This window comes from Thermobia domestica, chromosome 16, assembly GCF_964235325.1.
Source record: "Thermobia domestica chromosome 16, izTheDome1.hap1.1, whole genome shotgun sequence".
Classification (NCBI taxonomy): Eukaryota; Metazoa; Arthropoda; class Insecta; order Zygentoma; family Lepismatidae; genus Thermobia; species Thermobia domestica.
In genome coordinates this window covers 117,849,996-117,868,783 of record NC_137469.1, presented here as the reverse complement: position 1 = coordinate 117,868,783, position 18,788 = coordinate 117,849,996, and the positions used below count along the sequence as shown (strand labels likewise).

Below are 18,788 nucleotides of genomic sequence, written 5' to 3'. Positions count from 1 at the left end.
CTCTACGCCAAGTTGCACCTTCAAAGTGAAATGATAAAAAACATCCCAGGAGCGTACCTAATCTATATGGAAAATTTGATCGAGATATGTAGAGTGGTTTAAGTGTCATTAAGTCACAAACGTAGTCACTTTCATTTTTATATAGGCCCTATAGAGATAGAAAGATTAAAACCAGAAGTAGTAGAAAATCAATTGTATAAAGTAAAAACGGTAATAGATACAAAGAAGCAGTTTTCTGCAACTGATTAAGCGTTCCCAGAATACCTATTATTTCCTTCCTTAACTCTGTACTAAAAGCACAACTGGTACACATTCACTGCAACTTCCGGTCTCAGTGGGACTCTATATAGAACAAAAATAAATAAGAGATAAAGTGAAACGGTTTCTTGAATCGATATAGCGTTCTAAAATAGGTACCATCTTCTCTTCTAATTCCCTGCTCAAAGCGGAAATGAAAGAAATCAACTACTTCCGATTTGACGTTGATTCCTGTAGAATAAAAACCGTAACAGACAGCGAGAACTTATCTTATGTAATCAATTAGTCGTTCTAAGTATATGTTCTATCTTGTGGTAGCCCCCCCCCCACAGAACTCTCCAGGTGACGTCAACACAGTCACCCACATGACGTCACACCGGCTGACAACGCTGCTATCCAGTCGACGAGCCTACGAAGCAGCTATAACCTATAAGCAGCAGTTGCGACTCGTTCACTTGGAACTCGAAGACAAAAGGAGTAAGTAGTGAGGTGCCAATGTGAAGAAAGAAGGAGAAATATGTGCTTCGCTGCTTGATATGAGTATCGTTATTTGGAAGAAAAAAAAGTGGACGAATATTTAATCTATCTTTATACTGTAATATACTTTGTACGCATAAATGACTATTGGGCCTCAGCCCAATAAATATTGTGATATTTTTAATCGTCTTTTGACTCATAAACTTGGTTTATTGTCGCATGCTTTAGTTGTTAGCTTTCCTTACAGGTAGGTTATCTGTGTTTCTGAGCAAGTTGCGAGGAAGTGTATTTCTGCTGTTTACTACCTTGACCGACAACGGGTGAAATTTTCGCTTGTGAGGGTTTGTTGGTCTCTGGATCATTTAATTTCAGATGTTACTTTATGATCCCTTTAATTAAATGAACCGGCTACCACAATCTCTATTCTAATCGCTACTAAAGACGAAAGTGGTAGAAATCCCCCACCACTTCGGGTTTCAATTTTAATTCAGAAAATGCCAGAAAAGAAAACAATTTGACTAGAAGCAGTGTGATAAACTTTACAAGAAGAAAGGAATCCTAACAAAAAAAAGTGCAAATTCTAGAAACAATATTTAACATATAGAACTCGTACAATCATAGTGAATACGTATTGTATAAATTAATGAATCAACGAATCAATGAATCAATTTATTTAATTAAAATTATCAACTTTTTATCTAGAACTCCAACTGTTTAGAACCTAACTCCTGTTCTTGTTTTTAAATTTCAGTCAAGTCTCTTTAGAAATATGGAAGAACAAGTATTGCGACAGCTCTCATTGCACATAAAGTCTGAAGTAATAGTTTCAGGACAATCAATAGTTATCAAGAATCTAGTGAAGGACAGAATGATATACATTGTTTCAGGAATTGTTCAGGTAAACATTTAACTACTAAACTTAATGAGCAATTAACAACTCATACAGGGGATTTACGTGGAGTGATCGGAAAGTAAGTCTACAAAGTCCGCAGTGAAACGTGTATATATTATTTCATACAACCAATACAGCCAACAGATAGTTCATACGTTAGATAACTTTTCGACATAGTCTTCATATCGGTTGAAGCACTTGTCACATCATGAGATGAGTTTGAAGATTTCCTCCTGGAAAACTCCTGTACTTGCGTGTTCATCCAAGTTTCCCTTCCTCGTCTGAAGTGAAGCGACAGCCTCGTGGGTGTTCTTTCAAGTGCGGGAACAGATGAAAGTCGCTTCGAGCGAGGTTCGGACTGTAGGGAGGGTGATCGATGATGTCCCAGCAAAACTGCTTCAACAGCATGGTAATCTTATGGACTGTATGCGAGCGCGTGTTGTCGCATTCGACACCAGTCTGAAGTGTGACCATGTTGTGGTTTGCAAGGAAGGGGGGGGGCAAGTATAAGCGACGTTTCAAAAATACTTTCAAATTTTGCTGTAACTAACGTAAAAATTCTATTGGATTTTCGATATTCGGAAGTAAATTTCCTCTAGGGCGGGGGGGCGAGGGCCCCACCTTGCCCCCTTGATGGACGCCCTTCGCTGATGAGACATTATAATCTCTCCGGAAACCTCTACCAGTTGCCGGTGAATTTCAGGCGTTGTTACATGTTTCGCGCATAGAAATCGAATAAGTGAGCGGACTTCTTCGCAAGACCAGCCTTCCAAACAAATAGCCATTTGTGTTTAACTACAACTAGCGCTGTAGGTGGCTGAAACTCTACACAGTTGCCAACTCCATGTATTAAAATTCCCACACATTCCTCACTCCTCCATAATAGACGAAACACCAAAAATATCGGCCTTGTAAGCTTAACTTCTGATCCTTCCTCGTATGTTGAAGCCATTTGGTACCGTTGGAAACAGGCCAATCCAAAAACTTACATGTAGGTAAGTTTATTTAAAATAAAATTGATTATTCTAGAGAATAATAAAATATTCATAGAAGGCGGTTTATAATTAGTGTTGCCTGCTCACGAGAAGAGACAATATTAGTTTTTGTAAAGTCTCGTCTCGATTCTCGAAGACATTTTCTAGTCTCCATTCAAAAAGAATTCCTTCTCGTCTCGTCTCTATTCTCGGAAATGTGTTGTCGCCTCCTCTCATTTTGGAAATTTTCTGACAGGAGTTCATATGGTTCGGATCCCAGGTTAAGCTGTAGGTTCATGTTTCATGTATCCTTGCTGCTGGGAGGTATGCTAAACTCAAAATCAAATCAAATCATTCTGTAAATTTATACATAATTTACACATTCATTTTTCTCTTAATTTGATCCAAAAGTTACCAAAATTCTTTCACGTCATGAGAGATAATCGAAGTAATGTGAAACATTAACTACTTTTAATATTGGAGTATATTGTGTAATGATTTGTGTATCTTTTAATGACGTGTCACACGCCTTTTCTGTGCTACAACTCGACAAAGAAACGAAAAGGACTAAGCAGTGTTGCCAACAATCTCTGAAGAAAATAGGCTAGATGGCCTTCAGAAATAAGCTCTTTTACGCAAAAAATGGCTAGATTTTGAACTGCTAACCTAGAACCCTCATTGTATATTTTAAACCCCTTTTTGTATGCAGGATTATAACTGAGTTATAGTAAAATTTGGAATGTTGAATGTTATTCGCTGAAGACTAATAAGGAATATATATGACTTTAAGTTCCAATAACATCCATCAACAACTGATCTGAATTGTGAAAGTCAACAACCATACACTGTTGCCAGACCAATCAGTTGGAAAAGCAGGAGATTCGAAGATAAAAAACAGGAGAAAACAGTAGACGCATACAGTGGTGGAGTTTGAATGTAAATCCGGGCGAAGGTAATAAAATTTGCCATTAGTAAGGGGGCAGTAGTCAAAACAAGCAGTCCAGAATTCATTTCCGATAACTACGTTGAGCAAATAAAAGGGAAAGTCCTTATTTATATTATTTGATACACAGGTATCTGAAGTAAAACGTAGTGAAAGAGCAAAGTGGAGTGGGAAAATGTCTTTTCATGCACGTAGCGATAATGTAGCTATATGGTCACACGTGATCGTGGCGTAAAACGATTTCCTGCTGACGATCGTGGAGAAATGATCTAAGCCACTCTTCCAATCCAAGTCACAATCTAAACAATACTTACTTGTAAATCTTACAGAAAGTCAGAATATAGACGAATCTTATAGAAGATGACGTACAGTTGTATTCTTTGCATTCATATTATATATCCTAGTAAAGCTCTATAACTATACGCTCTACAGAACTTTGTGTATTATAACAGAGAAATTTCATCTTTTTATTTGAGGAAACATTGAAAATTCAATATTTATAATCTTCAACTTCTCGAAGTAAGGAAAAAGCAGGAGATTGTTCAGTTTTCGTTTTCTTTCGCAGTAGATCAGTAGAACGTAGAAAAAGCAGGAGATCTTCTGCAAAATCAGTAGATCTGGCAACACTGCAACCATATTATCAGTTGAATTGAAATAAGTCATCATGGATGACGTCGCAGCTAGCCGAGGTGCTGCAACTGGAAGCACCATCGTTGGATTGTGGATTGGTGTGTTTGTGTAGATTGCTTTTCTCTCAATTTTCAGTAGTACTTCTTTCGGCAGCAGAGGCGGCTCTAGAAGGTAAAGACTGAAGGTGGGGCAGCAAAAACTCAGACTATGATAGGTATATCATAAGTTTACTCTAAACTTTCAAAAATATAAATATAATAGCTTAAATTGTTTCTGTCACTCAGAAAACGGGGAACTAGGCCCACAGGCCCGGGCTAGATCCTCCACTGTTCGACAGGTCACAGTCCTTACAAACACTTCTTATTTTTTCCGTACACCCACATGAATCATCATGATTGCATTGAGAGTTTAAGATAACTAGATATCCTATTTGTTTCCTTTAATAAACAAAAAGTATTTCAAGTATTTGAATATAATTTAATTCTTGTAAGCCTATTGTAATTGGAACAGCAGTCCTGTTATAGGTGACAAATAAATAGATAAATAAATAAAAACAATCTCTGTGACTTGAAGAACCGAACAGTTTACTAAATTTGTATTAGGAAATTTTTATTCTTGCAATGAAATGCGAAAATTAAAATAATTAAAAAGTAGCAAACGGGGCTGTTATGGGAACGACATTAAAATTCTTTCTGAGTCAATAAGTATTGTTAACCAGCTGTAATTCTGTGGGCGACAAGACAGAAGAATGAAATACAAGTGTTTGTTGCGTAATAAAACCCCTTCTGTCTAGAGCAGCGTTTCCCAACCGGTGTGCCGCGGCACACTGGTGTGCCGCGAATGGGCCGCTGGTGTGCCGCGAAAAAATCGAAACAAATTATTAATTCTATACGAACCAAATTGCAAGACAGGGGAAAATGTATATTTATATTTCACATTACTATGAACCTCTACTATAAATCTACAATTTTAAATTTCATACTGTGTTACTTTTCTGTACATTTTTAATGTTGAAAAACGTATTTATCATTGTCATGACCATTATTACTTCTTTACTGTTGCAGACTATTTCGTAACTTGAAATTTTAACATATCATTCAACAAAGCAAACATGCATACAAATTACCTACATTTGTGTTTTAAAAGTATAGGAGATTTGTTTATTTGTTCGTTATTTAGTGATCTTCCCTTTTAGTTAGAGGTTAGATACAGTTTTCGAAAGAGAAAGTGGATTTTTAAAACCCGGAGTTCTATATTTCATTGCTATTGTTTTCTATTTTAAAATTAGAATGAAAAATAAGTATAATGATTTAGCACGGAGGAAAATCAGTGATCGAGCTTTCTTCTCTGTAAGAAGGAAATTAGTAATCACATTAAAATACCACGGTAATTATATATATATATATATATATATATATATATATATATATATATATATATATATATATATATATATATATATGGGTGTGCCGCGAGAATTCAAGTTACACCTGTAGTGTGCCGCAAGTTGAAAAAGGTTGGGAAACGCTGGTCTAGAGAAATCAATTAATACGATAATATATAATGACAAATAGGTTATTTTTTAAACAATTGCAATTTATTTTAAAAGAAAAATATTTTTAAATTTAATTTACCGGTTAATAAAAAGTCCAAAAATGGCAAAAGAGTTTCATAAAATAAGCTATATTTAAGACTATAAGCATTTCGTAGATTTGTGTGGCTAAATGCCTCTCCAAATGCCTCTCCAAAAACAGGCTAAATTGGCATCACTGGGACTAAGGTATCAGATTGATAAAACACTGTTGCTTACAGTATATTATTGAGATTTGTAATCCCTCTGCATGCTGGAAGAATAAATATGTTCTCTGTTCTGTTATTATCTACTATTAAGTAGGGATACTGTGTTAAAGAAGAAGTTGAAAGTTATACCAATTATCATTACATTACATAATCGTTACATAATTACCCAGATATTTTAATAAAAATACGGATTTTTACACACATTTTGGCCTTCCGAAATGGCAAAGTTACTATCAACCGTTCGGAAACATCGCTACAGTTTACAACCATTTTAAATCTTAATGACTAGGGATGCGCACGAGACGAGTCAAGACAGGATTTCCCTGACAAAATTCGAGTCGAAACACGGCTCTTCCAATAGAGAAATTTACATTTTTCGAGTCGAGACATCACTTTTACAGCACATTTTCGATACGAGACAGCGACAAATCTCGTCTTGTGCGCATCCCTATTAATGACTCTAACCAGTGTGCGAATTAAAGCACATTTTACAGAGGGGACAAAGTGCACATCCGAAAAATTCAGCATGGGGAAGTTCAAAACTTATGGGAGACATCCAATTCTTCAGACGGGGATTGCCCCCTCATCCCCCTTGATGGTTAAGTCTCACACTGACTCTAACCATTAAGGTTGACAACTCTGGAAACTAAAATTGCTGGGACCTACTCATAATTTTCAAAACAAATGAAGAATATTTATATTTTAAATCCTGAAATATACAGGGCAAGTCAAAATGAGGGGCCTAATTTTAGAAATTTATTCTGTGGAATCTAATAAACATATATTATTCTGAGAAATGTGCTAAGGTAAACTGTCAAAGTCTTTTCCAAACATATCAGAAATGATCTAAGTGAGCACCTCGTGTAATACGGCATACATCAAGCCTATAGTCTATCTCCTGCCATATCTTTTGTAACATGTTGCGGCCAATATCAGGAATTCATTTCATGCTTACTGCGGACTCTTAACGGTAGAAAGTGAAAGCATTGCATGGAAACTAAACTTTGAAAATTTTTCGAAGTACATATCTCACAATTATATTTATTGGATTTCACAGAATACATTTCTGAAATCGAGTCCATCATTTTGACTCACCTTGTATTGTTAAGCCTGATGAAAATACAGTTCAGCCGATAAAATACCGTACAGTTGTCAACGCTACTAACCACAAACAACTTAACGTTCAGATTATTATTATTATTATTATTATTATTATTATTATTATTATTATTATTATTATTATTATAGAAGAGGATATTAAACTTATTTTAAAAGTTACGAGGATCCTTATAGATTCCTTAATGATATGAGGATCAGTGGCCTAAATCCTTGGTTTCAAAATTCAGTAGCGAAAGTCCATCATTAGTAACGAAAATAACAAACTAGATTTTTTGTAAATGCATGCAGTGTTTACAAATTAACTGATAAGACCACAAATTACGTTTAACATTCCATTTTATGAATATAACTTTAACTATTTTTCTTTGCTACTTACGCTTCTAAATTAAGTAAAATATCACTAATAGTCAGTTTTCTAATGGTCACTTTTTTCATCCCGTGTGCAATTTAATGGTAAGAGTATTGTGGATGGTATCATTTTGTTCCTTATAAGGTAGAGAATGAGAAAAGTGATGATGGGTATGTCAGACCCTGGACTGGGAGTGAGGAAAAATGAGTAATCGCTTGCTTAACCCCTTATAACTTCGCTCCTAATCATTCGATTTTAATTTTCTTTTTCTTAAAAGAAAGGTTTATGTATGATCTGTCAGGAAAGTAAATGTACACCTATTTTTCGAGTCTGGCATTCCTGCGCTCCATCCGTGGAGAGTATGAGAATTAAATCAATCAAATGTTTACTGGGGGGCAAAAAGAAAAGCTTAATCTGAATAAGACATTGCAGAGGGGCACAAGCTGTGAATACGAATAGTGCATTGTGTAAATAAAGGACGACACCGAAAGAGAAAGCCAGAAACAGCTGTTAAACTTACAAAAAAAGAGTAAAAATTTTCGAAGTGGGAACATAAAACACAAATACAACAAATACGCCGACAACTAAACTATCACCATGCTATGATCTTGGTGTAGTGGTTAAAGTGCTGGCTTACAAATGCAAAGGACGTAAGTTCGAATCCTCGGCAAGGACATTTTAAAAATTTTTTGTTAATAATACATACAACTCATGAGAGATGGTAAAAGAGGTCGTATTTAGTTTTTCGTAGCAATTATTATTGGTAATGTTTAGTACTGATAATACTTTTTGTCTTTGCGTATTGCTTTTGTGCTTGTCTTCATTTCGAAAGAGAAGAATATCCGAATAAATGCCACCAAAATTCCTCATATTTTGAATGTAAACGCCATTTGCAATTAGTAAAGAATAAAAATTGAACGTTCCGAAGTAGCTGCAAAAAGTAAAAGGAAAAAAATGGAAGTCGACCATACTCATGGTTACTAAAAATACAATTTCTACATGCCTTACACCTCCCGACCACGTTTCTACGTTAGCAAGTAAGAGGCTTGTGTTTAGGTTAGGCTCGTCAATACGTTTCGCAAAGGGGCCCGGTTTAGCTTTCACGCACCACAGGTGCGAGAAGGGAGAAAAACACTTTTTCTCTCTCCCTCTGTGTGTCTATTTATCTATCTATTTGTATATATATATAACGCTATTTGTGAATGCCATAACCACCCTAATTTTCAGCGGATTGAGACGAAACTTGGCACAAACATTAATTGTTGAAATATCTTGATGAGTTCGTTAACCAGAATAATCAGATGAAAATGTTCAAAATGTTGGCCCTTCAAACTCTTAAAAAGTTCCAAGGGAACCAAATTTCGCCCATAAATAGGTATTCAGAAAGTTTGAATAAATTTTCCTCTTTTACTGAAATATTTGTGTGCAGAAACTTATTGAAATATTGCACCCGATTAATCGCCTAAAGAAGGTTCACGCCCTTTCGCTACGGTCAGGGTGTTTTTTTTTTTTTTGCAGGAGGGGTTTTTTTTTCTATTGGAACAAGATGATTGTTAGTGATGATATGAAATTACACATTGAAAGTGAAGTAACTTGTGCAACGTGTTATTTGAAAGAATAATATAATAAATGTGCATTCCTCTAACACAGAGAACTGTAAATCATGTATTTCGAGTTCGGGAGCCTGAATGGCGAGGAGTGTTATTTGATTTGCTTTTTAGTAACACATTGCATTGCAAATAAAGGTAGGCAACATTAGTGGTAAGTAAAATAATAATAATAATAATAATAATAATAATAATAATAATAATAATAATAATAATAATAATAATAATAATAGGTGTTGTTTGTGGCAAGGCAATATCTTCCTCAGTTCTTCTTCAAACGTAATGATTGTAACGCCATATCTCCCTTACAAACAAAATATTAGCAACTTATATCGAGAGAACGGGAAACTGTAGAGCGATGTGACCAACGTTGGACAGTATGCACTCATAGTACTCAGAAAAGTAAGCGATTTCAATGCAAAAGGAAAGAAGAGTCATTGTCATGGGTACTCATGGGGACACGGCAGAGCCCTCTTTAGGCAAAATGTCGATAGCTTATATCGAGAAAACAGGAGGTGATACTGGGATGGGACCAACGTTGGACACCGTGGACCCATAAAGCGCATCGAAAAAATTAGGGAGGCGGGCGCCAGTCAGCCTTACTTATTTCCACATAATAATATAAAATTATATTGTCGAAATACACACACGAGTTAGCTACTAATATTTCATATTATTATTATTATTATTATTATTATTATTATTATTATTATTATTATTATTATTATTATTATTATTATTATCTACAGCGTCTTTTCATTACGTGAGCATGTTTGACATGAAACCAAAGGGAAAATCCATCCTGTAGCGAAAAGGAATAATACTTTCTCTCAAATGGATAAAATATCAAGCCGAGATTGATTCGAACTCGCATGGACGGCGCGAAAAGCCAGTGCTTTGTCCACTATTTTTTTAACTGACTCACCGAACGCGTTCCAGTAACTTACTTATTGCTAATTTTACTTGCTTCACTCGTTTAACTTGCTTTTTCTAATAACTTATAACGACAGGGACACGAACACAGAAACATCGAGAACAGTTAAAAATCACAGACGCTCTCCCGCCGGGAATCGAACCCGGAACTCCATACACCAAAGGCGCACGTGCTAGCGACTAGACGAGCGGGAAGGGCACCACTCTCTCCCTGTGTCGTTAGGGATTACGACCACTGTATTGCCAGCTATCACTTCTGTGGGTTGTATACTATGATCACATGTTTCTTCTTTGCTGGAAGAGTAAAACCTACATTATATGTAATACATGAGGTATTTAGACCTACATGCTCTTCATATAATGTAATAAAAGGGTCATGGTGTCGGATTTTAATACATGACGTATTGCAGTATACAACATGCTTTGCATTATTTGTTTGTAGACAGCTACTAGCTTAGTGTTCTGAAAGGTTGTGTATAAACTAGGGATAGCCCGTTCCGGAATTATTAGTTTTCGGACTCCCGAAAGTAAAGCCGGACAAATTCCGGAATTCGGAAAATTCCAATTTTGTAATAATTTCGGAATTCGAAAAAATCCGGAATTTAGAAATTTCTGATTTCGTTAACATTCCGGAATTCGGAAAATCCGGATTTTTTCGAAAGTCGGAGTTTTTCTCAATTCCGGAATTTTCTAAATTCCGGACTCTTTCCGAGTTCCGAAATTCTTCTGAATTCCGGAGTATAACTGAATTCCATAATTTTGCGATATCCGGAAAGTGAAAGTTCCGCTTCCGAAAAATGAATTTATTTTGGGTTAATATGAATCGTGGCGGAAATAAGTCTTTGACCAGGTAATGGCGACTGCTTTGAAAGAAATGGGGAGTATGAGAATTCAATCTGTCATATTTGTAGTTTCGTGTGGAGAAAGAACGAACTTGTGAACCAGTGGTTTAAGAAAAACTCAAGTTATTAATATAAACTTTGCCGACTTCATAAAAGAAATACGAAAGACATTTTGAATCGAAAAATATAACATACAAGTTTGCAAGCGGAGACAAAGAAACCTAACGTAACCAGACTAAAGACGGATCGTTTACCGAGTAGCGATCGCGGTTCAGTGGTCAAGGTGCTTCTGCGAATGCACGTTGCAATTTTTTTTTCTTACTTTAGAATTTTTGATGGCGATTGATCAGCGATAACATACGTTTTATTATATTATGATATTTGAATACTCGGATGTTTCAATACTTGAACTATCAAATCTTCAGGAATAATAATAGTAATAATAATAATTATTATTATCTCGTAGAAGATTAAAAGCTAGAAGCTAAATTATCGCTCAGGTCATACCATTACAAGGAGAAACGTGACATTTGGAAATAATATTTCGGTTTGGTTTAATGTTGCTCACGAGAAGAGGAGTTTCTCATCTCGTTTCTAAAACAAATAAAATAACATGAGAATTAACATTTTACATTCGAGACGGGTCAGGGCTAAATCAAAATTTTCGTCTCTCTTTGGAGATGAGAATCGAGACGAGACGAAAAGTATCGTAAACATTTCCCGTCTTGTCTCGATTCTCGAAATAGTGTATGTCCATTCTTTAAGTAACAATTGCTCTGTAGACTGAATCTCACAGGCTATTTCGTTACATTGTATTTCAGAGCTCATTGAATTATGCTCTGTGTAGGTATTTTTGTAGCAAAGCTTTTATATTTACCTCTGCATATTCTAAAAATTAGTTTATTGTATGCCTTACTGTCGCGTGATATTCAGTTATATTTATTACAGTTATTTTCCTCAAAACATACTTTCTACATGAAACTTCAATAAAAGGTTCTAATTTAAAATGTTGGTAGTTGCAGAGGTGTGTCTTGAAGGTACGGAACCCTTTCCCCGAAATCTCTACTTTTAAGTAAGTTTTGCCAAATTTCAGGGCAAGTTTAAAACTATTATTATTATTATTATTATTATTATTATTATTATTATTATTATTATTATTATTATTATATCAACTCCATGTATAATCTTTAAAAGATATACGGTTTGTATCTGAATAGTAAAAGCTAATTGACTGTCGATCTCGGTCGTCTGGAAGTCTTCAGGAGGCAAGAACATCGGTCACGTTCTGGGTTTGAGTTCCGAAGGGGCAAGTATTCGGGCTCGAGCAAAAAATTGTTAAAAGTTATAGGCTTCATCCAAACATATTCAAAACAGCTGGGACCGGGTTTGGGCTTCTCAACGGCTCGAGCGGCTCGGCTTACAGCTCATTCAATACCGAACCGAATCGAGAAGTGAGCCGAGCCAACAGCTCACCACACCGAGCCGATTTGAGCCATCGGCTTAGTTGAGCTGGGTCGAAACGTGCTGATGAACTAGTTTCAACTTAGCTGGCTCGAACCGGTTCACATGAGCCGAGTAGGTGACCCATCCCAACCGAGAAAGCTCGAGCCATCGGCTCAATTGAGTTGAGTCGATGCCTTGTTCCAACTAAGCCGGCTCGGGTCATCGGCTCATCCCAACCGAGCCGACTCGAGCTGGTCGCTCAGTTGATACGAGCCGAACCGGTTGATATCACTACCCGAGTTGGTCTTCTGCTTGGGCTCAAGAATTCGACCGTGCAGATCTCAGCCTTGATTTTAAGAACTACAGTATATACTTATATTGGTGATTACGACATTTGAGGCTGTCTCGTAATAATAATAATAATAATAATAATAATAATAATAATAATAATAAACTCTTGTCTTCTCGTTATCTAGACGAGACGAGATACACTAAAATTGCCCCACGAGATGCACTAAAATTACGAGATGAGACGCACCTCTGTCGTGAGCAACACTAAAAGTATTCCACATTACTGCTTACATTTCTCATGGCTTTTGCTTTCCAGTCTGATCAGGCCAATATTTCAAAACGAGTTAAAACGAGCTGAAAGAGCGAGAGAGCCATTATCAAACTCAACTCAACTCGAAACTCGACCTCGAAAACAGCGACTTGGCTCGGAACTCAATTCAAGAAAATTACCTTTGACTCGACTCAAATTGTACTCGAGTCGAATTGAATTTTGGCTCGACTTGTGCTCATCCCTATTCGTGTTTGTATTTTATGTTTCCAATTCAACAATGTCTACTCTTTTTTCTCATTTTACCTGCTGTTTCTGGATTTCTCTTTCGGTGTCGTCCTTTATTTACACCGTGCACTATTGTTATTCCCAGCTTGTGACCCGCTTCAATGTCTTATTCAGTTTAGGCTTTTCTTCTTACATTGACTTCACATGTGATTGATTTAATTCTCACTTTCCGCGCACGACCGATGAAAATGTTTTATTATTATTATTATTATTATTATTATTATTATTATTATTATTATTATTATTATTATTATTATTATTATTATACTATTGAACTTGCACGGCGAAATTACTGTATAATACGATATCATTTCTGTAATTTTACTCCATTGTATGTTATTTAGTTTATTAATGGGCACTAAATTGTCTCCAGATCAACGAATAAATTAACTACGGCATGCACTTTGGTGGAAATATCATTGCAATAAGATTATTGGTTCGTTCCAAACATGTTCATGTAATGATATTTCCACCAAAGTGCATGCCGTAGTTAATTTATTCGTTGATCTGGAGACAATTTAGTGCCCATTAATAAATTAAACAACATACAATGGAATAAAATTACTGAAATGATATCGTATTATACAGTAATTTCGCCGTGCAAGTTCAATAGTATAATAATAATAATAATAATAATAATAATAATAATAATAATAATAATAATAATAATAATAATAATAATAATAAAACATTTTCATCGGTCGTGCGCGGAAAGTGAGAATTAAATCAATCACATGTCAAGTCAACGTAAGGAGAAAAGCCTAAACTGAATAAGACATTGAAGCGGGTCACAAGCTGGGAATAAGAATAGTGTATGGTGTTAATAAAGGACGACACCGAAAGAGAAATCCAGAAACAATAGGTAAACGAAGAAAAAAAAGAGTAGAAATTGTTGAAGTGGAAACAAAATACAAATACGAATAGGGATGAGCAGGAGTCGAGCCAAAATTCGACTCAACTCGAGTTCAATCCGAGTCGAGTCAAAGGTATTTTTCTTGAGTTGAGTTCCAAGCCAAGGCGCTGTTTTCGAGGTCGAGTTTCGAGTTGAGTCGAGTTTTACAATGGCTCTCTCGCTCGTTCAGCTCATTTTAACTCGTTTGAAATAATGGCCTGATTAGACTGGAAACCGAAAGCCATGAGAAATGTAGGCAGTAATGTGGGATACTTTTAGTGTTGCTCACGGCAAGGGTGTGTCTCCTCTCGTAATTTTGGTGCATCTCGTGGGGCAATTTTAGTGTATCTCGTCTCGTCTAGATAACGAGATGACAAGAGTTTTTTTATTATTATTACGAGACAGCCTCAAATGTCGCAATCACCAATATAAGTATATACTGTAGTTCTTAAAATTAAGGCTGAGACCTGCACGGTCGAATTCTTGAGCCCAAGCAGAAGATCAACTCGGGTAGTGATATCATCCGGCTCGGCGCGTATCAACTGAGCGAAGTTGTTGTATTACTATACATCTGCTTCCGCCCCTGTCAAATCTGGTCGATCTCGTTGACGCGACATATTTGCTTTTTAATACCCCTTTCTTCGTTTACTGAACAAAACAGTAACTATTCTGAAATATACTACTGCGCATGCCTCGTAGATAAATATTTCTGATGCCAATAGTTTCCGTTTTGTCCAAGGAATGTTCTTTTTCTTATTCCCAGCATGACCCTTTTATTACATTATATGAAGAGCATGTAGGTCTAAATACCTCATGTATTACATATAATGTAGGTTTTACTCTTCCAGCAGAGAAGAAACATGTGATCATAGTATACAACCCACAGAAGTGATAGCTGGCAATACAGTGGTCGTAATCCCTAACGACACAGGGATAGAGTGGTGCCCTTCCCGCTCGTCTAGTCGCTAGCACGTGCGCCTTTGGTGTATGGAGTTCCGGGTTCGATTCCCGGCGGGAAAGCATCTATGATTTTTAACTGTTCTCGATGTTTCTGTGTCCGTGTCCCTGTCGTTATAAGTTATTAGAAAAAGCAAGTTAAACGAGTGAAGCAAGTAAAATTAGCAATAAGTAAGTTACTGAAACATGTTCAGTGAGTCAGTTAAAAAAACAAATGTGGACAAAGCACTGGCTTTTCGCGCCGTCCATGCGAGTTCGAATCAATCTCGGCTTGATATTTTATCCATTTGAGAGAAAATATTGCTTCTTTACGCTACAGGTAGTCCACTCTTTTCGTATTTTTCGCTGTCGTTCACAGTTAAAGTAACTGACTATTATTCTTTCTAAGAATGATGGATCTTCTCTTTGGCTTCATGTCAAACACGCACACATACTGAAAAGACGCTGTCGATAATAATAATAATAATAATATGAAATATTAGTAGCTAACTCGTGTGTGTATTTCGACAACATAATTTTATATTATTATGTGGAAATAAGTAAGGCTGGCTGGCGCCGCCCCCCTATTTTTTTCAATGCGCTTTATGGGTCCACGGTGTCCAAAGTTGGTCCCATCCCAGTATCACCTCTCGATATAAGTTATTGACACTTTGCCTAAAAAGGGCTCTGCCGTGGCCCCATGAGTACCCATGACAATGACTCTTCGTTCCTTTTGCATTGAAATCGCTTACTTTTCTGAGTACTATGAGTGCATACTGTCCAACGTTGCTCCCATCGCTCTACAGTTTCTCGTTCTCTCGATATAAATTGCTAATATTTTGTTTGTAAGGGAGATATGGCGTTACAATCATTAGGTTAGAAGAAGAATTGATTAAGATATTACCTTGCCACAAACAACACCTATTATTATTATTATTATTATTATTATTATTATTATTATTATTATTATTATTATTTTACTTACCACTAATGTTGCCTACCTTTATTTGCAATGCAATGTGTTACTAAAAAGCAAATCAAATAACACTCCTCGCCATTCAGGCTCCCGAACTCGAAATACATGATTTACAGTTCTCTGTGTTAGAGGAATGCACATTTATTATATTATTCTTTCAAATAACACGTTGCACAAGTTACTTCACTTTCAATGTGTAATTTCATATCATCACTAACAATCATCTTGTTCCAATAGAAAAAAAAAACCCCTCCTGCAAAAAAAAAAAAAAAAAACATCCTGACCGTAGCGAAAGGGCGTGAACCTTCTTTAGGCGATTAATCGGGTGCAATATTTCAATAAGTTTCTGCACACAAATATTTCAGTAAAAGAGGAAAATTTATTCAAACTTTCTGAATACCTATTTATGGGCGAAATTTGGTTCCCTTGGAACTTTTTAAGAGTTTGAAGGGCCAACATTTTGAACATTTTCATCTGATTATTCTGGTTAACGAACTCATCAAGATATTTCAACAATTAATGTTTGTGCCAAGTTTCGTCTCAATCCGCTGAAAATTAGGGTGGTTATGGCATTCACAAATAGCGTTATATATATAAAAATAGATAGATAAGTAGACACACAGAGGGAGAGAGAAAAAGTGTTTTTCTCCCTTCTCGCACCTGTGGTGCGTCAGAGCTAAACCGGGCCCCTTTGCAAAACGTATTGACCAACCTAACCTAAACACAAACCTCTTACTTGCTAACGTAGAAACGTGGTCGGGAGGTGTAAGGCATGTAGAAATTGTATTTTTAGTAACCATGAGTATGGTCGACTTCCATGTTTTTCTTTTTACTTTTTGCAGCTACATCGGAACGTTCAATTTTTATTCTTCACTAATTGCAAATGGCGTTTACATTCAAAATATGAGGAATTTTGGTGGCATTTGTTCGGACATTCTTCTCTTTCGAAATGAAGACAAGAACAAAAGCAATACGCAAAGACAAAAAGTATTATCAGTACTAAACATTACCAATAATAATTGCTACGAAAAACTAAATACGACCTCTTTTACCATCTCTCATGAGTTGTATGTATTATTAACAAAAATTTTTAAAATGTCCTTGCCGAGGATTCGAACTTGCGTCCTTTGCATTTGTAAGCCAGCACCTTAACCACTACACCTAGATCATAGCATGGTGATTGTTTAGTTGTCGGCGTATTTGTTATATTTGTGTTTTATGTTCCCACTTCGACAATTTTTACTCTTTTTTTGTAAGTTTAACAGCTGTTTCTGGCTTTCTCTTTCGGTGTCGTCCTTTATTTACACAATGCACTATTCGTATTCACAGCTTGTGCCCCTCTGCAATGTCTTATTCAGATTAAGCTTTTCTTTTTGCCCCTCAGTAAACATTTGATTGATTTAATTCTCATACTCTCCACGGATGGAGAACAGGAATGCCAGACTCGAAAAATAGGTGTACATTTACTTTCCTGACAGATCATACGTTCTAAACATTACGTTATTAGCATCTTTTACGTAAATGTAGTCGTTTTGGTTAAAGTTTTTTTTTCTTAAAAAAATTTTTTTCCTAAGAAAAATATTTCATTTGATAAAATTATCATTTTTGTATTATTTATGTGTGCCAAATAGCTAAATTTATAAAAGGAACATGAAATACGATAATTTTTTTTATTTTTAAAATCTGTAGGCGAAACGGGAATAGGCCAAACGGGGAACGAATAATTTTTTATTTTTAAAATCTGTAGGCGAAACGGGAATATGCCAAACGGGGAGACACCTCTCTGTTCTAGATTCCAATAGAGCCTGCAGTAAGAATCTGTCGCAACAATACTCGCGACTAGTTATTGTCTGGTTGGTTGCAATAATCAACATATTGTCATTTTCCCCTAACTAACGTTGTAAAGCGTTGTACGTCTGTATCGAATTCCCAAGTTTTTATTTAATTTCGACTTTATGTGAGAACGCGGTTTGTTAATTGGAACATTTACGTTGGGCAAAACAAGAAACTAATTTTGTTTTGAAAAATCTTTGCTTTTAAGATTTTTATTTCCGAAAAAAATTAAACAGAAAATAGCAAATATTTCAATGTATGTGTATAGATATTCTAAGGAAGCGCGCATATATTCTAGGGGGAGTCAGCCCCCCTTGAACATGCCTGAATTCAACACTGAAAACAATCATCAGCACTTAAGATACAAAGTAAAAAAAGAAAAAAGAAAAAAAAAAGAAAAAGAAAAGCAATGTACTGGTTGGAAAGAAGCCTATTAGGATTGAATAGCAACTGGAAGAAAACAAGCAAGAAATAAAATGCAACAATCGACATTGAATTAGTGACTTTTGCGTAGGTATATGCTTGTATGTAGAGGTTCAATAATTCCTTGAGATTAGTAGCAGGTCCGTATCCAGGGGGGGTCTAGGGGGGCCGCCCCCCTAAATTTTTGCGGGCCCCCTAAAATTTTCACGGTAGGCTTGCCAATGATCTATAATATGGTGATGAACAATAATATTTTTGGGTCGGCCCCCCCTAACTTCAGCCCTTTACATTTTTGGACTGGCTACCGGCCTGATTAGCAGGGGAAGAATTCTACTTTCTTCTGTCGTTTTTTGAATCTTATAGCCTAATAATTTGCCCCGAGAATAAATTCAATAATTACTACTAATACAGTGTGTCCGTTGCGCAACCCAAAGTTTGATTGCGTATATCTTTTGATCTAAGAATGATAAAGACCTGAGACTTGAAACAAATGTAAGCATGTTCTATGTAGACATTTTTGAGATCACAACTAATGCTGGAACATGTAGCGTTTTTGTACATGTAACGTTTTTGTATAGTTGACAAAGTTGGTGCAGTGTTGCCATATAAAAAGG

The 18,788-nt window shown here is 36.0% G+C and overlaps 1 protein-coding gene across 1 annotated transcript in view; it reads left to right on the top strand.

The window, feature by feature from the left end:
* The window catches only part of LOC145673364 (uncharacterized), a 779,808-nt gene that overhangs the window by 259,352 nt on the left and 501,668 nt on the right, over nt 1-18,788 (top strand). Inside the window, exon 6 of the mRNA XM_081743004.1 lies at nt 1,487-1,633. Coding sequence (XP_081599130.1) covers nt 1,487-1,633 — 147 coding nt within the window. The remainder of the gene's footprint in view (nt 1-1,486; nt 1,634-18,788) is intronic.